This window comes from Lagopus muta, chromosome 24 (genome assembly GCF_023343835.1).
Source record: "Lagopus muta isolate bLagMut1 chromosome 24, bLagMut1 primary, whole genome shotgun sequence".
NCBI lineage: Eukaryota > Metazoa > Chordata > Aves > Galliformes > Phasianidae > Lagopus > Lagopus muta.
In genome coordinates this window covers 5,124,440-5,149,294 of record NC_064456.1, presented here as the reverse complement: position 1 = coordinate 5,149,294, position 24,855 = coordinate 5,124,440, and the positions used below count along the sequence as shown (strand labels likewise).

General features: G+C 55.9%; 1 protein-coding gene across 2 annotated transcripts in view; it reads left to right on the top strand.

Annotated features, from left to right (window-relative positions):
* The window catches only part of FMOD (fibromodulin), a 31,731-nt gene extending 10,831 nt beyond the window's left edge, over positions 1-20,900 (top strand). Inside the window, exons 1-3 of one of the 2 annotated variants that reach the window (XM_048926072.1) lie at positions 12,931-14,345; positions 16,507-17,517; positions 19,446-20,900. In XM_048926072.1, coding sequence (XP_048782029.1) covers positions 16,527-17,517; positions 19,446-19,597 — 1,143 coding nt within the window. In that variant the 5' untranslated portion in view covers positions 12,931-14,345; positions 16,507-16,526 and the 3' untranslated portion in view covers positions 19,598-20,900. Of the gene's footprint in view, positions 1-12,930; positions 14,346-16,506; positions 17,518-19,445 lie in introns of those variants that run through there. The other variant, XM_048926073.1, reaches the window with a different exon arrangement.
* Positions 20,901-24,855: the final 3,955 nt, after the last annotated feature.

Here is a 24,855-nt window from a genome sequence, read left to right as displayed (position 1 = left end):
AGACAGTCCAGTTGTTGCACAAGCTTCAAGATAAACTCCTCACAAACCATGATGAAAACTGGGAGGAAAGGAGATGAAGGGAAATGGCAAATAAATCACACTGCTCCTGTATTTTCCACCTATCTGAGCTCCACCCCTTATCTCCTGTCTCTTCCCTCTTGTTCCCAGCTGCTCTGCAGCTCAGCCCCACAGCTCTGTGCTCAGCCCCCTCTTCACAGCAGTTCTTATCGCAATGGCTGGGAGGTAACAGCCAAGCCCGGGGCTGCTGAACCCCTTTGAGAGGGGGGCTGGGGGGGGGTCAGTCCGGAGCCCCACATCAACACTCCTGGTCTGGTGGAGGCAAAGCTGGGGCTGGGCTAAGGCAGGGGTATCTGGACCTTTGTGCGGAACATCTGCCAGGGCAAATCTCCCTCCCCAGTTCCTGGTCCTCCATAATGAGTTCCCCAAGTCCTGGGGACAAGAAGAGCCTCAAGGAGAAGGGGGCACCTGAAACCCCAAAATGCTCCCATGCAGGGGAGGGGCTGGAGCAGCCAGCACAGCCCAGGATCCAGGGGTTAAATCCCCCGGCTGGTGAGTCAGAAGTCTTTGATGCAGCCAAAAGGAGCTGAGTAATTTGTGTATCTGCAGAGGTCACACTGCCTCCTCTCTCCTTACGTCTGTTACTCATGCTGCTCCTTCCCACTCTCCCTCTGCAGCCTGGACTTTTCTCTCCCTCCAGCTCACCAGCTCTCTTTACTACTGTTGCTGTTAATTATCAGCACTATCACAGCCCCGAGGAGCCCCTGGCAGCCCCATGTGATGCTGGTTCTGTTGGAGCACAGCACAGCGATGGGTGCCAATCGCTCACCCCACTCCCTTTCCTCTCCCTCTCTTCCTTTGTGGGTATTCATCCCTCTGCACTCTGTGGTTTTGTTCAGAAGTTCTGAGCAGCAGAATTTCTATAGGACTCACCCTGCCGCTGGCTCTGCAAAGCCGCTTAGCCCCCGAGGCAGGAGCTGCTCTTGGAGCTTTGTGTCTCTCGAATGAGTCTCAGTAATCCCAGGTTGCTACGAAGCACCTGGGCAGCCAGAAAGACTTCCTTGCATTTAATCAAATCACTTAATTAGGTTGTTTAATAAGCAAGGGAGTTCTGGGAACATCAGTGTTTCCCTGCTCTCATACAGCGTTTGAAGAAGGGATTTATGGCAGAGCCATTAAGGTACAACAATCTGCTTTTAATCCATCACAGCAGAGCCTCCCCACTCCTATGCCCACAGGGCCCATTTCCCTGGGAGCTACCCAAAGGGGTGGGGGTGATCCAGGGCACACATCGAAGCATCCCACCACTGCCAGCTCCACTCCAGCTCCTGCAGAGCAGCCGTGGGAATGGGTATTTCCTACATGGGCAGCTTGACCCACTCAGCCCCTGCTCAGCTCATCGCCTCTCTGGTCATGGAGGGCGGATTGCAACTCCATCTCACCCAGCAGCAGTAAGCGTGCACCCGGGGGCAGGGGCAGCTCGAGGGGCTCCTGCTCTTTCCTTCCACTGTGTTACGTACCCCTGAGTGCCTGTCCTACATTGGCCACCCCGAGCAGCTTGCAGCATCCACTGCACATTGTGTTGCTGCCACACTCCACTCCCCTCCAGATGGATTTGCTTTTCATTTCCCAATCTGGGTCTTTGTATTTCTTGCAGATTTTTCTAACCTCTCTGTCCTCTTTGGTATTTGCAAATCTTCCCAGTTCTGCATCCACAGAGGATTTTGTGCATGTGCTATTTCCTTCCTCATCCACAGCGTTCCTGAATCCCAGTAAACACGTTGGTCCCCATGGGCCACCACTGGACCTGCATTTTGAATCTTCCCGGCCTTGCAGAGCCCTGAAAACCCTCAGATGTAGACACAAAGATTTCCACAGCCAATTCGAGTTCGTGAACCCCACACATCTGTTGGCCGAGCTGAGAACCCAAATCCCACCTGATGTAGTCCAGCCTACAGCATCCTCGGCACGCAGCAAGCACCAGAGCCCAGAGCAGGGCTGGAACCACCACCTGCATCTCACCTCCCCATCTCTCACCTCCCCACACTTCTGTTATTCCTCCAGGGCCTGAAAGTTGGCTGCAATTATCGCCTGGAGATGCAAACATTCATTCCTCCCTCCAGAACTGCTGCCAGCAGCTCAGGGCAACTGATAACTCCCCAGTTAATGCAATCGCTGGCACCCAGTAATTAACATCTGCTTCTCACCCCTCATCAGGGACATGCTGGGAGGTCAGGTATTTGCAGGCTCTGGGCATTGCTGTGCCTTTCATTGGAAGTGCAAGAGCTGTGCAGGCAGCTCCCACTGCATTTCCAGCCCTCAGCTCCACTCCCTGACCCTTTCCTCCCCATTTGAAGCCAGGTCACCACAGCACGTGTGGCCCTTGGCCTCCTCTGGCTCCAGTGGAAACCTGAAGCTATCAAAGCAATCCACCACAGCCTCAGATAATTTCTTCCCAAAATCTTTTCCCTTCATTTTGCAGCAGCTGCCCCATGGTGACAATGGCAGCCCCCATCCTGTCCTGATGCTCACTGGGGCTGCAGAGCCCTGCCATGCCTTCCACCCAGCATGCACCGGCGTTTCATAAGGAATACATGGCTCAAGGCTGGAAAATAAACATCTTTCTGTTTCTCCTTGCCTGGGGAGATCAGCTCCAACACGTTAATTTTACCCATCTATTTTGATTAAGCAGAAGTGGATGGAAGGCAGAGCTGAGCTGTCAGAGCTGTACAATCAGCTGTCAGGAGCCTTCCCAGAAGGTGCTGTGCCCACCACCATATTTGCCAGGGAGGGACAGGATGGTTCCAGACCAGAGCAAAGCACAGGAAGCTCCAGGGGGCAAAGCAGCCACCCTGGGGGCATCAACCCCCAAATCTTCCCACAGCAACAGCACCATCTGGAAGGACTGCTTTCTGCTGGCTTCATCTCAATATGGCCAAGAATTGAAGATTAACCCCCAAATGGTGCAAATCTGGTCTGGGACTAGGTGAGGAGATGAGCACTGGGGGTGTCTCTATTGGAGCTGAGCCTCCACCCCCAAAGCTCTACCCCAAACCTTACCCCCAGCCCCAAATTCCCTGGGCTGGGCTGCAGTTCTCTATCTACAGCATTGAGTCAGCTGTGCACATCAGCCCCTCCTTTCCCAGAGATCCCCTCAGAGTCCTCATCAGTGCTCTCAGCAGGACCAGCACCCCCTGCCCTGCACAGCACCATGCTGGCTTCCCTGCATGCTGTCCCCCCCACCATGCAATGCAGACTATTTGGCATCATTAGCAGCATGCATAATGACTCCAATTAGAAGAGCTGGAAAGCTCCAGGGAGTTGTGGCTCTGCTTTCCCAAATGTCAGGTGGAGGTGGAGCAGCAGAGGAAGTGTGTTCATCTTGAAGGCATCCGTGCTGCAGTTCCAGTGGAGGCAGATGCTCTGGTAGCAGCTTCTGCAGCCCCACAGCTCTCTGAGGACCTGCTCTCGTGCGGGTGGAGGGCTGCAAAACCACAGCCAAACCCCAAAACTGTGACCAAGGCAGCTCCAAGCCCTTGGCTGCTTTCCCCAGCATCTTCACAACACAGCCAGAGAGCACCATTGCTTGGGAAATGGTGGCACTGATCTTTCTCTAGCACTAACAGGACAGGGGTTGGGGAAATTTCCTGAGAGGAGGGGGTGGCATGGGGCTGGCCTGGTGCTGGCAGCACTCACAGTGGGTCACCATCTCTGCTCCGAGGCCAGCAGCGGAGCTCCAGGGGCAAAGGAGGCTGCCACCCGTGCAGCCTGTTTGTTTTTCAGCACAGAGCAAGGCTTTGCTGGAGCTGGAGGAACTCCTCTTGCTGAAAGAGCCTTGTTTTTCATGGAGGAAATGAGACAGCGCACTTTTAATAGGAAATAAAAACACGTAAAATAAAGAGAAACTGAGACACAGGCCTGGAAAAATGTCGAGGCTGCCAGCTGTGTCTCGCCAGCAGTGCAGCCCCTGCCAGCAGGCATCACCGTGTGCTGCTCTGCCCCTGCCCCAGCACTGCAGGCATGGCCAGGGCACAGCACAGGGCACCCACTGCTCTGGGCACAGGTGCAGGCACTGCCCAACACCAACAAGTTGCTGATGAGTGCAGGTCCGTCCATGCAGTGATGAGGACAGCACAAAAGGAAAAGCACCACAGAGGCACCTGAAGCCCTGAGTCTGGTAGAGCTCTGCTGTTGAGCCTGGTGCTGGGCATGAGACTGCCAGCAGGGCAGGGGACGGTCTGCTTCATAGGTGAGCAGCACACACTTTAGCAACCCACAGGAAAAACAGGCACAGGCTGGCGAAGAGATTTTCCAGCTGTTTTACAGGGATTTGCACTGGGATCAGAGACAGTTCATGGTTCATAACTAATTTGCATTGATTAAGTGAGAAACTTAAACAGCACAGGAAGGGTTTGGCATTGGGGACAGTGGCTGTGCAGGGGAACACACTGTGCTAGAGCCCTGGAGACACCACCAAGAGCAGCTCAGAGCTCCATGGTCTTGCAGCAAAGCTCTGATTAAATCAGAATGCAATGCGCATCCGGAGGCTTTGCTGCAGAGCCGTCCTCCCCCATCTGGGAGCACAGTGCGTGTCCCAGGAGCAGCCCCAAGCCTGTCACCATTGGGCAGGACAGGAAGCAGCAGATCCCAGCCTGGGGGTGAACCCTGCCCTGGAAATTGTCCCCACAGCCAGGAGGGCAGCCGTACACCTGCCTTTATCCTAACTCCTTGCTGAGCAAGATGGCCCCACGAGCCATGCATCCCACACACAGCCGGACTCCCGACACCCAGCCCTGTCCCAGCACTCCCTGTCTCCCCAGCATCACTTGCTCACCCGCCCAACCACCCCCAGTTTCTTTCCACCAGACACCATCCTGACATATGAAGTCAAGCCGCTCCTTACATAGCTCTTGGCTATCGCAGAAAGCAGCCGTAGCTACGGGCGCAAACAAGCAATGTTTCCATCCCAGCCTTATTCCAGCCCTGTCCTGGTTGTCTGCAGAGCCGCACCCAGGACCCAAGCCATGCACAAGGAGCTGCTAGGTTCGGTGGCCCTGTGCCAGAGTTTGTTAAAACCATGGGGATTGTGGCACCTCAGGTCATGCTGTCCCTATGCCTGGATCCCTCAGGTTGTGTGCAGACAGCCACCTCAGAGCCTCAGCATCCAGGCAAGAAGCAGTGTGGGGCCAGTATCAATGATTAAACCCGTTGAAACAATTCTCATAGGCAGCCTGCAGAGGATTCCTGAAGCTGCAGATGCTTCAAGACAACCTCGGTCATAAACATTTAACTGAGATGATTGGGAGAGAAAAAAAGGAGAGAGGAGAGGAGAGGAGAGGAGAGGAGAGGAGAGGAGAGGAGAGGAGAGGAGAGGAGAGGAGAGGAGAGGAGAGGAGAGGAGAGGAGAGGAGAGGAGAGGAGAGGAGAGGAGAGGAGAGGAGAGGAGAGGAGAGGAGAGGAGAGGAGAGGAGAGGAGAGGAGAGGAGAGGAGAGGAGAGGAGAGGAGAGGAGAGGAGAGGAGAGGAGAGGAGAGAGGATGCAGCCTTTCAGTACTTAAAGGGAGCCTACAAACAGGAGGGGAATCAACTCTTTGGAAGGGTAGATAACAGCAGGACTAGGGAAGTGGTTTTAAGTTGAGGGAGGGAAGATTTAGGTTGGATGTCAGGGGGAAGTTCTTTACTATGAGAGTTGTGAGGTGCTGGAACAGCTGCCCAGAGAGGCTGTGGATGCCCCGTCCATCCCTGGAGGTGTTCGAGGCCAGGTTGGATGGGGCCCTGGGCAGCCTGGTCTGGTATGAAATGGGTGGCCCTGCGTGTGGCAGGGTGGTTGGAGATTCATGATGCTTGAGTTGCCTTCCAACCCTGGCCATTCTGTGATTCTGTGATTCTGTGAGAGAGCTACACAGCTCACATGGAGCAGAGCAAAGCTGAGAAGGAGCTCAGAAAGTGAGGATGAGGCGCGAGGGACTTCCCAGTGATGGGGGCTGCTGGAAACCTCCAGGATCACCTTTGCTGTATGGGGTAAAGTTGGGAGAAGGAGCTATGCAGAGAAGCCTAGAAGGAATTTTTAAATGACTCTTGCAAACGTTTCCCCAACAAAAACCCCTTTAGTCCCAGGGCGCCTGGCCACTTGTGTGGAGCCAAGGGTAACATTTGTGCATGTGGAGCTATAAAGAAATATGTTTATTTTTCAGCACGTTTGCTGAAACGCTGTGTGCTGGGTAGGGAGCAGAGTTTTCCCGATGCCAGCAGGGCACTGCCAGCTTACACCAGCTCCAAACCCCCCAGAGCCCACATGCAACCACATCCCCTTCCCCAGGACACCCACATCACTTCTGAGCAGCCACAACTTTGGGCCCAAAGCACATGCATGGTTAAGCAGAGGAATGAGAGGAGGGGTGGGTGTGATGCTTGTGTCAGAGCAGCAGCAAAGCATGGGAGCAAGCGGCCTGGAGCAAAATGAGGAGCTCCCTGGCACCCTGCACAGGGCAAAAGCTTTTGTCATGATTTAAAACAAGCAAATGTGTTCCCACCACTCCCATGACATGCAGGGAAGTATCCTGCTGGGATCAAGTCTTTGGGCTGATTTCCATCTGAGGGTCCCTGGGAGACTGCACCAGCAATGACAGTGTTAGCTCATGGTTTCTTGTTAAACACATCTGAATGGAGACATTTACTTAGGATTTCACATTATTAACAGCCACAGCGGGAAAAGGTCAGGGAAAGGAAAAAGCCCATGTTATTTCCCAGGGGAGACACTGAGCAAGAGGATGCTGCTGGGGTTTCCTCCAGCAGCTCCATAACAAAGGGGAACTTTCCACATTAAAACACCCGAGGAAAGAAGCATCCAAAAAATCCCTGGAGGGAGGGGAGGCCTTGGCAGCGGGGAACCACCATCCAAAGGTGAGCAGGATGCAGCCACGTGGGGCTGGGATGCCCAGATATGGTGCTGCAGAGCCCGGGTACCACTGGCAGCACGCAGCCGTTCATCACCAGTGCCCGAGGCTGTGATGTGAGAGGATTAATTACTTTTTACACACCGTTCAGCGCAGGGCTGAGCACGATCATGCATTATTCATGCATTCAATAACACAGCTGATTTATTAATGAGGAGGTCAGACTCCCTGGAAACGAAGGCTTGTTGTAAAATCACTTCGAGCTGGGACGTTTCAGAGGAGCTGCTGGAGCGGAGCCGGCGCGGAGCCACAGCGCTGGGACGAGGACGGCACGCAGAGCTGCCCTGTTCCTTCCAGCCCATTAATCCCCGCGCTGCTTCGGAGGCGCACGTTCCTGCTCCAGCTCGGGCAGACAGCCGTGCAGATGTAATGCGGGAGCCGGAGGAGCAGAGCGGGTCCATAGGGGCGGCTTCCCGGCCGCCTCCTCCCTGCTGCAGCCATGGAGGACCTGGGGAGCCAAAGAGACCCAGAGCAGACACATCAGCATCTGGGCCTCGCAGGGAAACGGGAGGAGAACGCAGGCAGCCAACTCCTCCCTCCTGCTGGCTCAGTGGGAAGAGCTGGAGCCACCTCCAAAGCAAATGAAGGGAAGGAAATCTGTGCTGCAGGAGCTGCTTTCCCCGTGGTCACTCCCGGGGTCTGACGGCCCACCTATCTCTCCGTATGAATTTGTCTCCTATTTGGGAGATCTTTTCCTCTCCTCGTCTCTCTCGGTGCTGCACAATCACAGAGGGGTGGATGGGGGGTGGCGGGTGGACAAAGCGAGGTGCAGGCAGCAAACAGAAGGGCGATGGCTGGGATGCTTTGGAGCAGGATGGGGCTTCTCCTGCTTTGTCATTGCAAATTATTGTTGCTGTGGTAGGAATGAGGCAGCAGCACGGGGCAGGGCATTGCTACTGTTTTGCGCTTGCTCCTCCATGGAGCAGAAGACAGCCAGCAGCAGCGAGGAGATGATCTGGAACCCACAAGAAAGCTTCTCCCAATGCTGAGGAGCACTGAGGGCAGGAGAAGCCCCGGTGCCGCACTGGGGGCAATGGATCAGCACAGCTGGCGGCTGTCTCTGCTCTGATCAGCCCGCACACACTGTGCTTGGAGAGGGCCAGCAGAAATCAAGAGAAAACAAAGCAAGAATCAAACAGCAGCACGGCTGGGGCACTGCTCAGCCCGGCCTCGCATTGCAAACCGAGGAGGGAAGGGCTGCGGGAGCGGGGTAACGATAATGAGGAGTGAGGGAAGGGACACACAGCCACACAGCCTCGGGTGCCAACATGAGGTGGGGATGCGGGTGTCCTGCCCCGGGAGCAGCTCAGCCTCTGCAGATGCTGCCCTGCATGCCCCAGGCAGGAGTGGGCGTCACTCCATGCCGACATCCTGAATGGTGTCAAGATTCCCAGGCCCCAGTGCTTGGGGCTGTGGAGAAGAAACCGCTTTGATCATCACTAATTACTGCTGCTGGGCTGACAGCACTCTGCTGTCCCACCCCCAGCTCAGCTGTGCCCGCCCACGTTCCCCCATCGCCCCACGCTGCAGCGGGTTTGTAGGTGCTGCCGGTGGGGCTGGAGCCCCACATCCACCTTCAGCTGGGCAGACAGACAGACAGACAGTACCAGCAGTGTGTCCCACAGCCCGGGGTATGACAGAGGTCCTGGAGCACCACTGCTCCAAACTGCAGGGATTAAACCCTCAACGCACATCCCCCTCGATGCTTTTTATTCCCCCTAAATTGCAAAGGCGCTGCCAGGTCCCCGAGTTCCCGCTGAAAAACACAATTCGGCTGAACAGAAGCAAAAGCAGAGAACGCCCACACCCTGCTCTTGCTCCTGTTTATCTCCAAAGCTTTTCTTTAAAAAAAAAAAAAAGAAAAAAGAAAAAAGAGAAGAAAACTAAAACACGCCTTCCCTCAATGTGGAGGAGTGCTGCAGCCGAATGTGGAGATGGGAGATGGAGTGTGGAGGGCAGCGCTGCGATGCAGTGCCCCTGGCCATGGGCTCAGAGGCTGCCTGCCGCGGGACCTGAGATTTGTTTGTGCGCATGGAAGCCAGGTGGCAGAGCAGGCAGGAACACTAATGGGTTTCCCAGGCAGTTGATGTTATGCTTTAAAAAAAAAAAAAATCTCATTTTTCAGATGCTTTAAAGAGAAAAACAGTCCATGCTCCACTGGGGAAAGGAGCTCGGTGCAGTGACCGTCCTGAACCAGGGTATGCCAGGGGAGCAGGGATGCTCTGTGCCCATCGCATGGCTGCGGGCAGAAGGCAGGACCAGGCCCCACCTTCACCCTTCTTCCCCCAGCCCTGCTGCCCCCCCAGAGCCGGCCTCATTTTGGAGATGGATAGAAACAGGGCAGTGTGTGTCAACCACATCAGCGCTGTCTGGCAGGTACACACGGCTGCATGCACGTTACCTCTTCTTGTTTGCTCCCTGGTGCAGCTCAGGCTGCCGGTTATGATTTATTAATCTCTGCACAGGTTTATATTTGGCTCCAAGAGCGTCTGCAGCCGCGTGCAAAGAGCGTTGGGTGCCGGGCGCTGTCAGTCTGCACCAAGTGGGGCTGGGACAGGGCTGGGATGGGACCATGGGGCTCTGCTTACGGGAAATGTGATTGAGATCTTCCCCATCCAGGAGCCTCAGACGATGGGCTGGAGTGAACCTGTTCCCTTCTGCTGTTTGTTCAGGAGAGCTGGGAGGCTTCTGAAGGGAGCCAAGCGCTCAAAGGGCCTTTGACAACATGAATCGAGGTCTCTGAGCAAAGAAATGCTGCATTTTTTTCCTTCTGCTCCTTGGACAGCTGCAGCCAGCATCTGGCAGACATTCGTGCAACCTTGATGCACAATGGGGAGAGAAAGGGAGAGAAGGAAGGTTCTTCCCTAACAAGCCTCCCTTAGCCACGGCGATGTTCGCAGCACAAAGCAGACGTCCAGGGGCAGCCGAGGGAGCGACTGCATGAGGAAACGCTTCATAGTTTCCAGCTCTGTTCTAAATTAGGCACTTAACCTTTTCAAACACATCTGATGGTGGTTGTAGTGCAACCCGCTTTGTGCACGGCCCAGGGCCGCGCTGTGAGGAGCACTTGCTTGAGGAAATCCAGCAGGCAAGGTTTGCAGGGGAGCAGATCAGAACGCACACGGATATTCTGAGGCCATTTGTTACCCAGAGGCACACTGGTGCGGCCAGGGGCAGTGGGGATGTTGTCCACCCCATCATAACCCGCAGGCAGCCATTATTACCTCCAGCACTCAGGCCCCAAAAGCAGCCCATAATTACAGTGGGACAGCGCAGAGCTTTCCTTAGCTAAACCATCACCCCCAGTGCTCTGCAAAGCAGAGCAGAGGGGTAGGGGATAGGTCAGGCTTTGCTCTCCCTCCCCTTGTGCCATCTCCCAGAAGAGATCTGGGGGTTGCAAAATAGAGCCATTTGCAGCCATCTCCCACCCCAATTTCATCTGGGAAAGACCCAGGCAGCTCTTGCAGCTGACTGCACACAGGGAAAGCTTTGCAGCACGTCCCACAGAAGGAGCTGCGCCTGCACCCAACTCAAAGTTTCCAGCAGAGCCCCATGGCCCCACTGCCGTCACACTGTCTCCGAGTGACCGATTCTCATCGCCTCAAATCTCAGTTCAAGAATGTTGTTTGGGTTGCAGAAAGTATGCCTAAAAGAGGAAAGAAAAAAAAAAAAAAAAGAGAGAAAAGAGAAGGAGGCCAGGGTGAGATGAGAGAGGTTTCGCTCTGTCCTTCCGTGCTGACCGCCGTAATTCTGGAGAGGAGAGCACAGCCCCAGCTGCAGCAGCCACCAGATGTTGAGTGCAATCCCTCTGCGCAGCTCGGCCAGGGCTGAGAACCAAGGATCTGCTCCCTCTCCTTCCATGATTTCCCCACATTTCTCCCTTTCCTGGTCTGGTTTAGCTTCTGGCACTGTGGACACCCTTACAAACCAAGAGGAGTCTGCCAGCTGAGGTGGGGTGACAACCACTGGGGGGGTGACAACCACTAGGGAAGCTGTATGGCTGCTCCTCTGGGTACAAGAGACACAAACCCCTTTGTGGGCATCGACTGTGGGCTTAGGAGCCCAGTGAGGGGATGGAGAGGTGAGAAAGAGAAGATTTGGCTGCAAACATCCAGAAAGGCCATGCAAACCTGGAAGCCACCATCCTCCAGGGCACCTGTGCTCTGGTATTTGGAACAGGAGCCTGGTGCAAAGAAGGGGCTCCAGACCATGGCCTCGTGATGTTCCCCTATGGTGGCTCTGCAGATGTTGCCTCATTCATTTCTACCTGGAGCACGCTGAGGCTCAGGGCCTCCCTGGGTTCTTCTTGGATTCTTGTGACTGGAGTCCCTCAAAACAGCAGCTGGGACCTTCATCTTCAGGAATTGGCTTTTCATTATAAAGTTCAGGAGGAGCCCCTGGGAGCCCCCAGCTGAAAGCCCCAGGTAAGCAGAACCAGCACCCCTCAACCTGCAGCACCGCAGACCGACGGGCACTGGAAACCAAAGAAAACAGGGAAGGAGAAGACAGAGCAGTGAGCAGCTCCAGCATGGCTGAAACTTCATGGAAATGTGAAAGAGGCAGTAATAACGTCTCCATGAGCAAGAAGGGAAGCCAATCTGAAGTAGCTGTGTTTTATGACAATCATTTTGGAAGCACGTGGGACATCAGCATCCACTGGGAAGAATGAGCAGGAGCATCAGATTGTTTTGATTCTTCATTATGCAATGGAGCATTTGCTACCTGTGCCAGAGTGGTGGTGCATGCACAGGACAGTGCTCCAAGCTCCAAGAGCCGTGTTTGTAAATTAAAGGCAAATTTGGGCCAGGTTTGCTGGTTTCAGATAAAGCTCAGGAGCATTTGATCAAAACAACTGGAGCAAACCCAACCAAAACAGATACTGCTCACATCAGTTTGGTTTAGAAAACCAAAGCAAACCAATACAGACATCTGTCTGGCCCTGATGAAATGCAGACTACAACTGCTAAGCGTAACTGCGCCGGATGGGATTATGCAGTGATAGGGACCATTGGCTTTGAGCAAGCAGGACAGCATGTTCCCAGCTCCTGGTACCAGTTCAAGTCTTCCTTTCAACAGTAAGCCATTGGGAAGAGGTGTCTATAGATGTCCAAAAAGTTTGACGAAAGTTGAGGACAGCTGCAGAAGCTTTGCACTGGCCTGAGATGAGCAGTAGCATTGAGGTCTCATCAACAGCCATGTTCATGCCAGCAGAACCAGACAAATCAAGCAGGATCACCCCCGAAGTGGCTCAGGAGACAGTGTTCACCTGGAACATGAGATTGCAGGGTAACCAGATAAGATGTACGTGCTTCTTTAGACGGCAGCTTTTCACTTCCCTGAGACAGCCCAGAGGACACTGGAGCCGGGCAGGATGATCAGGCAAAAAGCCCTGGTAACTGCAGGGAACACCGAAACTGAGCTCCAGCATGTCATTCTGTTCTAGTTTAGGCTGGGAAAGGGAGATGTGAGTGTGGGTACGGAGCCAGCAATGCATGAGAGCTCTGTGGGACAGCCTGCCCAGGGCTGCGCACCCGGAGTCAGGAGTATTTTTGACTTCCAGAAGGTGGAGAGGCCCCCTTCCTTATCTAACCTAGATATGGACGTGGTGCTTTTCCAGAAAAACATCCAAGCCCTTTGCAAGCCTCTGAGCTGCTGGCCAGCAGGACACCTCGAGCTGCCAGAGATGCGGTGCTGGTTGACACCATCCAAGCACCAAGCAGCAGATGTTTCTGGCTGCCTTCTCTGGAATGGGCTCCTGGGGCAGCAGGAGCCCTCTGAGTGGGGTTTTCCCCTGCACCACCCTCAGACTGCCCCCATACACACACCAAAGGTGTGAGCCCTTTCTCAAGCTGCAGTGGCAGTGCCCCACAGGGACAAAGAGGTGCTGTCAGCTCAATTGAAGCTCATGGGGAGGCTCAGAGAGCACCCCTCTACTCCCCCCCCCCCCACCTTGATGAGGGCTTCACCTCCTTTGGGGCAGCACAGCCCCCCATCCTCTTTCCCCACTTGAAGGCAAGATTTCTCCCCGGAGCAAACAGCACTCTGCCTGCGGCACCACAGAGAGCTGTGCTTTCCAGGCATGCTCGTCCTTCCCAGCCTCACATCCTGGCACAGTCCCCACTGTACAGTTTGTCCCTCACAACCCTGTCCATGAACCACCCGCACATTCCTCCTCCCTACAGTGAGGAACACAGATTGATAAGGATCTTTGCAAGTCTCCCCAGGGGCGGAGGATGTTTTGGCTGGGAAATATCAATGGGAAGCAAGGAGAAAGCAAGCCCAGAGGGAGCGTGGCACCTGCCAAGCTCTCTGAATAACTGCAGGCTCCTCGGCAGAGCCGGGTGTGCTGCTGGAACAGGGCACGGAGCAGCAGGCAATGGGCGGTCAGGGCTCCTCCTTCCTTCTCCCTGCAGGAAGAAATGCTTCAACAGCCATCAGAAAGCTATGGCCAGTGCTGAAGCATGCAGGGACAGGGACCAGGGATCAGCACCCAGCACACCACAGCTTTGCAGGACACAGTGGGCACTGCATAGTAGGAGGTGCTGCAAGCTGCCATGTCCACAGTTCTGTCACCCAGAACATGTTCTCCACCTCGGGTCCCCTCCCCAGGAGCCTCAGTGGGGACCCCCCAGCCCTGGGTGGAAGGGCACAGGCAGTAGAATGCCAGCTTGGCATCTGTCTCCTTCCAAGCTGAAGAGAAATTCCGAGTGTCACAGTGGCCCTTTGGTAGGCAATTTGTTTACCTTGGATGCTGCAGCCTTATCGTTCATGGAAATGTTTATCCTAAATATTTAATAGCAGGTCTGCATAAACGGAGGTTTCCTGGGGAAGGAGCCCAGGCTGCAGTTGGGGAAGGCACAGCGTCCCTTCCCTCGGTACTGCAAAAGTTGCAGCTACTTTCTCACTTCTCCCCAAAAATCACATCCTCAGCGCCTCAAAATCAGGGAGTTTTTCATCTGGCCAGAGGCTTCTTCATCACTTCCTGATGAGAAACACAGGAGACCTAACAACAGCCCTTTTAAAAACAACATCCCTGATTCCACTAACTCGTTAAACAGAGAGAGCCTGAAAAGTGCCAACACTCCTATGAGAAAAGACGGGAGGGAGAGAGAGAGAGGGAGGAAAGAAAAAGCAGGTTATTTATAACGCCAGGCTGCGTTAGGGTCTCTTCAGTCTCTCCTGCAAACTGTCTGCTGCTAGGAGGTCACTCCCAAAAACCTGCACAGCCCGTGACCTGCAAGCACAGTGTTTGATCTGGGATCTAGGGCGGGCACCAGTCCTTGCACACTGGGAGACGCACTCACATGCTGCTTGACACACGGGAGATCCCAGAGCAGCACAGCGAGGCTTTGGAAAGGAGGCTCTCTGCTTGGTAAGTCCATCTCCATATTTATTGATTTTTTTTTTTTTTAATGCTCAATTTCCATAGCCCTGCTGTGCCACGCGGAGCACATGCCAGCGACACGGGTGGCACAGCATGGGTGCCAACGTGCCCTCTCCCGCTCCTGCCCCAAGCAGCAGCTCCCCAAATATTTGCCATGGGATCCACACACCCACAGCACATGCAGCCCCCCCGGCCCCACACAGCTCTGCCAGATCTTCTGCTGCTTGTGTCGTGCCTGTGATGCCACTCGCTCTAAATCCTGCTCCCTCCCTGAGCAACGAGCTGGCCCTGATGGGACACATGGCCCTCTAGCAGAGAATGATGGAGCATGGGAGACTGCACGGATATTGTGCAGATGCCACCCAAAAATGGGGCTGAACACACCAGAGAGGGGAGAGCAGCCTTCAAATGGAGCAGGGGTGGCTGCTGCGGACAGGCGCTGGGGCTGGTGGCACACTGAAGGAGGCTCTGAGAAAGGGGCAGAGAGTCCTGGATCCATTCTGCACCACACAGAAGGACCCCAGGAAGGAGCAGCAGCCCCAGAGCGGAGCAGACTGCTCTGTTTTACCAGGCAGAGTGCCCTGGAGCAGGAGGGAGAAGGAGGAGGAGAAACTCTCCTGCAACTGCCAAGATCCTGCCACACATGCAGCCGCCAGGAGGGCCATGGCTCCTCTGCCCCTCCGAGCAAGAGAAAACAAGAGCCGTGCCTGCCTCATTTGGTCTCAATCCCTGCTTTCTTCCAGCAGGAGCAACTTGCTAGGGTCGCTCAGGGGCAGCCTGGGCAGAGCTGTGCCCTCTTTGTCTGATGGGTGAGCGGTTCTCTCCCTGCTGCTGTGCCAGGGCAGGGGGACCAGCATCCTGCTGGCTCTTTGGGAGCGCAGTTTGGATGGGAAAGAGGGAGTGGATCCCCAAGGATGTAATTTGGGAATGACTAGTGGGCACAGCCAGCTCAGCCAGCTCCACCATCACAGCTCTGCAGGGCTAGGTGACAGCCCCCAGCATTGCAGGGGTCGGGTGGAGGAGAAAACCACAAAACCTGCTGTTTTCACCATTTTCCTAGCTGGGTCAGGGTGAGGATGCAGCATGGTTTCCCCATGCACAGCAGCACAGCCACGTGTACAGGAGCCCGCACTCCCCCTGCAAGCAGCACGGCTCAGAGTATTTCCTGGAGGCATTTCAAGCCACCTCGCTCTGCGTGCTGGCACAGCCATGAGGCTCAGGGGAGGACGAGAAGCCATAACTGGTGTTCTCCCTCTGCCAGTGCAGTGCCCTGAGACAGTGCAGCAAAGCCCACACCAAGCCAAAGGGCACCAGAGCCATTGCGCACTGCTGAGCATCCAGCCCTGCTCCCAGCTGGCCTTCAGCCCAACACAGACTGCTTCCTATAAACAAGGTCCCAATGGCAACTCTGGGGATGTCCCCACTCTCCTGTGTCACACTGGCCTTGATGGGACAGCAGGTGACAGTCTCAGGACAGGTGTCCTGATTCTCATCAGGACAAGAGATGGGGGAAAACAGCTCTAAAATGGTCTCAGTTCAAAATAAGGCAGAACTTGTTTACCAGGATTTACATCAGTCCCAAGCAGTGTGAGCATCCAGCATGTTTGTGGGGGAGGGGACAGCTGGATTAAACCCACAGCAACTCGCGTCGCCAGCAAGCACAGTATAAATATAGCTGCATCGAAACATGCCTTGAGCTCCAGCAACCTGTTCCACAGCTCCTGCTGCTTGGAGGGCGGCTGAGACCCTTCTCCTCCCTCCTGCATAGACCAGCAGAGGCGAATTAGGATGCTGCAGGCACAGCTGTGGCCTTGCACCAACTCTGCCAATGGGCCCCCATGGGCACCCTCTCCCCAGAAACAACAGCGGTCAAAGAGCTGGCAAGAAAATGGGCACTAGAATGTTTCTGGAAAGCGTGAGATGAAAGAGGGGGAGATCATGTAGCTTCAGAAAAGGGAAATGCTGGCAGGCACATTTGTTTTAATAGGATTCCTTCAGGTCATCTCAGTTCATCGGCTCTGCTGCCAAGCGCCATCAGCCCCACATCCCAACCCGTTCCACCCAAGCCCACTCAGCCCAGCCCGCAGGGAGCAGCTCGCCTGCCTGCGGCCCCTGCGCTGGGCCTGACTTTGCTGCTGCTTCCCCCCAGGTCCCTTCAGCGCCAGCGCCATGCATTGGGCCACCATCCTGCTCGTCGCCGGGCTCTGCGGAGCCTCCCTGGGCCAATACAATGAGGAGGAGGACCTGGCGTGGCTGCAGTACTACATGCGGCAGTCCCGGATGTCCTCCTACAACTACATGCCCTACTACGAGGACGAGAACAGCCCCTACGTTTACTCTTACCTCCCAGCCCCGGACACTGAGGCAGAGCCCGTCCCTGAAGCTCAGCAGGCCTCATCCTGGCAATGTCCCCAGGAGTGTGACTGTCCCCCCAACTTCTCATCGGCCATGTACTGCGACACGCGCAACCTGAGGTATCTGCCCTTCGTTCCCACCCGGATGAAGTACGTCTACTTCCAGAACAACCAAATCACCGCCATCCAGGAGGGAGCTTTCGACAACGCCACCGAGCTGGAGTGGCTCGCGCTGCACAACAACCAGATCAGCAGCGAGAAGATGGGCAAGAGGGTCTTTGCCAAGCTGAAAAACCTGGAGCGACTGTACATGAACAACAACAACCTGACCAAGATGCCCAGCCCCCTGCCCCGGTCCCTGAGGGAGCTCCACTTGTCTTACAATCAGATCTCCAAGGTCCCCTCCAATGCTCTGGAGGGTCTGGAGAACCTCACTGCCCTGTACCTCAGTCACAACTATATTTTTGAGATGGGAGCATCCCTCAAAGGGCTCAAGTCCTTGATCCTCGCTGATCTGAGCTATAACCACCTCAGGAAAGTCCCTGATGGGCTCCCAATGGCTCTGGAACAGCTCTACCTAGAGTACAACTACATCAACACGATCCCTGATGACTATTTCAAGGTGTCTCCCAAGCTGCTCTATGTAAGGATGTCCCACAACAGCCTGACAAACCAAGGGCTCTCTACCAACACTTTCAACAGCAGCAGCATCCTTGAGCTGGACCTCTCCTACAACCGGCTCCAGAAGATCCCCCGGGTCAGCACCAACCTGGAGAACCTCTACCTTCAAGGGAACCAAATCAATGGTGAGCATGTCAGCCACGCGCAGTGGGGATGGGGAGGTGGGGAGGTGGGAACTGTGCTGCCCAGCATGAGGCTGTCCAGGGAACGGTTTGAGCAGGACACTGGAATTTGGCAGATCTCTGACCTCCTCGGTGCAAGGCTGCAAGGCAGGAAAGGGGCTTGATCTATTGCGAGCTCTGAGATCTCCTGCGTGATGCACAGAGACATTTCTTTGGTTTTATTGAGCATCTTCTGGCTGGACATGCCAGAACTGTGGGTAGAGGCTGATGCACAACCTGGGGAGGGGCCTCCAAGGATGAAGGGTCACCAAGAGAGCTGGGAGAGTCACTGAACATGGGAACGGGCATCACCCTTGGCAGGGCTAGTGTGCGGCTGCAGGCAAACCCCGCAGTGCTCAGTGGTCTGCAGCACTGGGGCCGGCACATCCCCCTGCAGCCCCTCTGCCCGCATCAGCAGGATGCCCTGAGCTCTCCAGCTGCAGCTCTCCCAGTCTGACACCTCCAGTTTATTCTCAAGCCTTCAGTAATCCACAGGAGATGTAGCTCTGGTCCTTCCCCATGTGCCAGAGGTGACCCTGATGAGCTCCATCCCTCCCCCAGCCCCTGGAAACACCCAGACCTCCCCAGGAGCCACTGCCTGCAGCTGATGGGTACATCCTCGCCAGGGCTGTGACAGGCAACAGCTTTTAGTTTTTAGAGCATCTTCTGCCAGGACTAACATTCACTCTATTTAATACACACGCACATGTACACAAAAATAAAAGGAACGGTTGCTGTTTGCAAAATAATAATAATTAGGACAACAAGCAAACTGCATCTCCTGGAAAAATCCCCACTTGCTTCTCTCACCTGGCAGGGCTGAGGGCAGAACCCTTCAGGAGCAGTGCTGCTGCACCGGTGTTGTTGCCATCAGTTGTTGCAGGGGAAACAACCCCACACTGAGGAACTGACAGAACACGAAAACAAGAACAGATTCCCAAATGTTTGCTTTCAACATTTGTAGCTGTTAATGTCTGCCCACAAACGCCATGAAACCGCTGTGGAGCTTTCCACGCTTGTCCGAAGCTCTGCTCCAGCTGCAGATTTGCTGCAGACCTCTGGAGCCTCGTGTGCCCTTCGGTGGAGTGGGGCACTCGCATCATATCTGGGTGCTGTGCAGCCCCTAGGAGAAGCTGCTGCCCTCCATGTGCCCCCTCCTGCCACCAAGCCCCCGTCCCCCCGGCTCTCCTCCCGGGCTGTTTCAGACAGTGCGGAGCTGCACAGCCCCTGAGGCGCACAGGCTGAGCGCGGACGGAGAGTTTGGGCTGAGGGCTGCGCACCCCAGCGCGCCCCAGAGCCTTCCCCAGAAGCTCTCGGCCTGGAGCTTTGCTGCCCCCTAGGCGGCCGTTTCTCTCCTAAGTCCCGCACAAAAGCGAAATTTATTCCGTATCTGTCCTGCAGACACAGGGAGGGATGGGCCTGGGAGCCGCAGACAGCAGTGGGTGGCAGAGAGGAGAGGGAACGCGGATGGGACGGGGACCTCCCCCCACAGACACAGTGCCTGGGTGGTCCCGCTCCCCGTCGGTGCCAGAGGGTCTGGATGCTGCAGCATGGGAAGACTCATGAACTGCAGTGACCAGTTCCCTCTGAAAACTGACGGTTTTTGTCTGACACCACCCAGCTCTGTTCTTTTATCCTACCAGGACTCCAGCTGTGCTGGGCAAAGTCACAGCTCCCAAAGCTCTGAGCACGCACAGCCTCAGCGCTGCTTTGGGCTCCAGCTGGAAGCGCCAACTGCTCTACTGCTTTAGGATGGAAAGGTGTGGAGTCCAATTTGGCTGTAAATTGCTAATTCAGGGTTGCGATCGTTGTTCTACTGCCCGACCTGCGTTGGCTGGGCACCCTCTGACCCACTGCAGAACGGGGCCCTGACAGCTCTCCTTCCCCCACAGAATTCTCCATCAGCAGTTTCTGCACTGTCGTGGATGTGATGAACTACTCCCGGCTCCAGGTGCTGCGGTTGGATGGGAATGAGATCAAGCGCAACGCGATGCCCCCCGACGCCCCGCTGTGCCTGCGGCGTGCCACTGTCATCGAGATCTAGCCTGCTGCCAGCCCTGCTCCTCAGGACTCTGCTCCCTTCTTCCCGGGGAGACACTCACTCCTATTTTAATGCAGCTTGACAGTTTGACTTGGCTTCTGCAATAGTGCAATAAGGGTGCTCCAATGCCAGCCCACGCAGGGGGGCAGGATCTGCTCATCCCCAAATCCCCCCCTCCCCCCGTCTCTCCAGCCTCACAGATCCCATGTAGCCATGCCCTGGTCCGTGCAGGAGGCAGTGGGGAAGAAGGAGAGCTCATCCCATCTCTGAAATGTGGTGCTAAGCGTTCGGCTCCGGATGTGGGTCTTGCAGAACCACTCCGGTGGCTCCCCCTGGGCAAGGGTTTGGTGATCGCTTGGAGCTCAACAGGTGAAGGGTTACAGATTTCCCAACCAGCAGCATCCCTCTCTCTAGGATGGGAAAAAGCAAATCTCTATCCTTACTTTACCACCTTTCCCTGAAGCTTCCTGCTGCAAACATCAAGCCAAGAGGAAAGAAATCTTTCCTGCTGCTGCCCAGCAGCCTTCAGCTGCTAAGGTCAGAGAGAAACTCCTTGAGGAGCAGCCATGGCCAGAGGGACCCTCACACGTCCCCAGGTTTTGGGACAGGACTGGGGCCAAGAGACGGGCACATTGCAGTGCCGTCACCCCATAGAGCTCCAGGTCCATGCCATGAGCAGCCCTCTGTCCCTGCTGCCCCTGCCCAGGCACCAGGTGCTGCCATGAGAGCAACTGGGCCACATTCTGGGTCTGCACACAGCCGTGTCCTCCCACTCTGCCGACCCACCCCATTGCTGCGTGCCACTCAGCTGCAGCTGCCCCAGCCTAGGGAGAGCAGCCCCACAGCAGGTGAGGTTTCGAACCAGGTGGAGCCCACCTGGCTTTAACAGGGGAGGGTTTCACTGCTCCCAAAGTTCTGGTGCCTAACTCCTGTACTCACCCACACTGCAGGATCTGCCCTATTCCTCCCACCCCTCCACCTGCTGGCACAGCTCAGGGCTTCCCACTCAGGGAACTGGGCTTTCCCATTAGGAATAAACGATGCAGCAGTAATGTCTGCATGGGCAGCACATCTCAATTTATCAAGAGCCGAAGCACCAACTTGGTTCCTTGGACAGGCCTACTGAGAACCAAAGGGGCAGCTGAGCTTTGAAGATGACCTGCAAAGCTGAAGAGGTCATCCAGACCCTCCGCATTTAAACTGCATGCTAACATTATAGAAACAAAAACAAAAAAACAAAAAAACCTGCACTATCACCGGCGCATGAACTGTAGATGTCATACCGACGAATAAAGCCCTTTCTGTAACTGCACAAAATGTGTCTGAGGAATCCCAGCACCACGTGGAGCCGCTCGCAGCTCAGAACCTACGATAACGCTGCGCTGTGCATCGGCCGTCTGGTGGCTGCTGCAGGCACTGCGCTGCACTGCGGGGTTCGCAGAATGGTACAAGTGTTGAGTTGGAAGGGATCCCTTAAGGCCATCCGGTCCCACGGCCTGCAGTGCACATGGACACCCACATCTCCATCAGTGCTCACAGCCCCATCCCTGCCCCTGGGGGGTCTCTGGGGATGGGACATCACCATGGGCAGCCCGTGCAGCGCCTCACCGCCCTGACTGCAGAAGGCTTTGCTCTTATATCCAACCTAAACCTCCCCTTTTTCAGTTTGAAACCATTTCCCCTCGTCCTATCACACAGACCCTGCTATAGAGTCTGACCCCTCTTTCTTACAGCCCCTTTAGAAACTGAAGAGCAGTGTCCCATCCCTAGGATCACTTCTGTGGCCCTCCTCTGATGTGCTCCAACAGCTCCACGTCCCTCCTGTGCTGAGAAAACCCCATCTGGACACAGCGCTCCAGGTGAGGACTCAGCACAGAGCAGAGGGGCAGATCCCCTCCCTGGCCCTGCTGGCAGCACTGCTTTAGATGCACCCAGGATACGGTTGGCTTTCTGTGCTGCGGCCGTCGGGCAGCGGGGGAGGCGCTCCGGCCCCACTCCGCTTAGCCCGGCTCCATTCCCTCCGCACGCCATCGCTGCCCCCCGCAGTCACAGCCCCTGCAGGGACAAACGGGCAGACGGGACCGCACAGAGCCCACGCACGGCCCGCTTAGCCCGGCTCCATTCCCTCCGCACGCCATCGCTGCCCCCCGCAGTCACAGCCCCTGCAGGGACAAACGGGCAGACGGGACCGCACAGAGCCCACGCACGGCTGGTACCGAGCTGCCCCGAGGGGTCGCTCCGTCCTCCCCGGCGGGGCGGCCGCAGTAGCGGCTCGATAGCAGCGGGGAGGGGGGGACGAAGAGCAGGGCGCTCCCCTTTCTCCGCACTCCTCAACTTCTCCCCCCTCCCCCCAAAAAGTGGGAGATCCCATTGGTCCTGCGAGCCCGCTGGCGCCCAATCAGCGCCGTGTTGCTGTGTAGGGGACGGCAGGATGGGGGCTCGCGTCCCCTTCCTCCTCCTCCTCCTCCTCCTCCTCCGCCTCCTGTTGCTGGGAGGAGCGGTGGCCGGGGCCGCAGCGATGTCCTCCCAGGGAGGAGGGGCGCGGGGTTTTGTCCGGACTCACCGAGAAGCATAAAGCAGGGGAAAACTCCAAAGCAACTGAAAGCGACTCCGCTGTCCCCTCCCCCCCGAGGTGTCCCCATGACTTTGTGGGGCACCGCACGCCACACAGCAGCTCCCACAAGGACGGGCAGGGCTTCTCCACAGCCCCCCCAAACTCCCTCACATTTCAGGTCCCAAAGTCCCAAATTCTTTTTCAACATCTTTTCCCACATTTTCTTCCGCTCCTTTCTTCCTTCCCCTCCCCCCCCCCCACCCCCCCCCCCTCTTTGAAGCATCCCTCAGCTCAGACCTACCCAGGCTGCTCACAAACAGCCCTTCACCGCCACATTTCTCCCCGGGATTTATGTTTCAACACCACCATCCCAGACATTACCCTCTGGGGACACAGATGAGAACGAAGCAAAGGACAGCTGTGACCCAAAGCCACTTCCAGGACGCGAGTGCTGGGCACAGCACACACCCCCCGTCCTTCAGCATTTCCCTTTGCTCCATTCTCCCCAGCCTTAACCTAAAACCTTTATTGTTAGGATGTTAGGATGTGTTGGTGCAGACAGAGCCATCGGGATTTCTGCTTTTTTCTGATTTCTGCCGTGCCACATTTCTCACGCTGTTGCTGAGGACAAAAGGGCTGAGTCCCACACACACGGCTGTCTGCAGATGGGCAGCAATAAAGGTTGATTATTAATAAGCCACATGGATTTGGGCCACGGCTGCTGCGACATTGCTGGGAAGAGATAAAGAAAATTGCAGAGGTAGAGGGAAAACATGCCAAGGGGGGGGGGGGAACTAGTGTGTTCCCAGCAGAGATCAACCGGACCCCGAGCACTGCGTGGTCCCACATTATGGAGGAGAATGAGGATTGGAGACTACCCAGCTCCCACTCCTCCACACCAGGGCTAAAGATTTGGGATGTGGGGTTTCAATGCTCAGGCAGCACTCAGTGCAAAAGCTTTGGGGACTGCTGGGCAGGCCAGTGCCCCCACACTGCGGAACCTCAGGACAGAGGGAAGGGCAAGAAATTCCCAATCTGTTTGGCTCCCATTCTTGCTTCCCCTTTTGTTCCACTCGCCATCTGTCCTGCAGGCCCGCACACCCTGCGCGTGCTGTAAATATCAAGCTGGGTTTTGTCTCTGCTTCTAAAGGCACCGCGCACCCAGAGCTGTGCTGCAGCCCTAAGTGCCAGCCTTAAAGCTTCAAGGGCTGGCACTGCCGGGGGTCCGGCTGCTCCTTCCTGACTGCTGGGATCAGGGGCACGCAGCCCTGCTGTGCTCCGCTTCTCGGGGATTTGTAAGTGTGCCATTCCCTCTCAGAGCCATCCCTGGGTGAGAAGGGGTCCCAATCCCTCTCTAGGGGAGCAGCACCCCAGCTGCTGTCCCAGCCTGGACGCGGCCTTTTAGCTCACAACAAAGCCACCAACCCATCAGCAAGGGCAGCTGCTCCGCTTCAGCCCGGTCCTTCCCCTTCCCCGTTTTATCTGGGGCTATAATAGACACAAACTCGCGGTAAAAGGGTATTGTCAGAGGGAAAATGGGCCTCACCCTCCGTCTGGCAGCTGGGAGCCGGGACGGCGCGGGGCTCAGGGGCATTGTTGCCGTTTCCATAAGGCGTTTCCTGGCGTGTCCCGGAGGAGCACACAGTGTGTCACCAATCCCAGCTCACTCAGTGGGTAATGGGGCACAGAGAAAGCCCTACATTCCTCATATGGCTCTGAACCCCCACCTGGCAGAGTTCTTCAGGGGCTCAGCATCCCAGACAAGGAACTGTGGGAAGCGGTGATGCTCCCATCCCAGGACCGGCCAGGCACTGTGTCCCCACTGCTGCAGTCCCTCGGTGTGCTTTGGGGATGGGAGTAGGGCACAGTGTCCCCAGGGACATCAGGGCACAGCTCTGTCCCTATGGTTCGTGCCCCACAGTGTGCTGGGACACTGCACTCCTCCCAGCTCACAGGGTGGAGGACAGAAGGGTTCAGGACCAGGTTGCCCAGTGCCAACAGACTCCTCAAATAACAATAATTACCATTAGAATATTTAATAAGAACAGCATGCAAAGCAGCAAGCTCTGCCCTGACCTGCACGGTGTGGGGAGGCCGCTTTTCTCCACAGCCCTTCTCTTGGAAAACAAAAGGTGCAAAGTTCAGTGGTGCATGAAAGAGAAACAAAACCCGGCCCCAGCCGCAACCCCCCCACCCCCCCCAGCAGACAGATGGCAGCAGTTGTCCCCGCACACCAGTTGCTCACTGTTGCCAATAAGCCCCTTTATCCCCCAACAGGTCATAAATGAGAGCATTGGAGCTCAGCAGCCGCTGTCATGGAGGAGCTGGAATGGGGACAGAGACAGGAATAGGGATGGCGACAAGGATGGGGATGGGATGGTATAGGAGAATGGAGACAGGGATAGGGGTGGGGATGGGGACAGGAATGGGTACAGGGATAGGATAGAGATGGGATGGGGATAGGGCAGGAAGGGCGACTGAAATGGGGATGGGGACAGGGATGATTCTCCCCATGGGATGTGCAGTGGAGAACAAAAAAAGCAGCTCTGTGCCGCCTGCCCATCTGTCAAGGCCCCAGGAGACACAGTGGGAGGGTGGCTGGGGTGAGGCAGCCCCCAGGATCCCATTCCCCTGTTTTTATCAAGGATTGGAAAAGGGTGATCTTCTCAGTGCTGGTGGGGACACACAGCCTTAGGGTCAGGGCTGC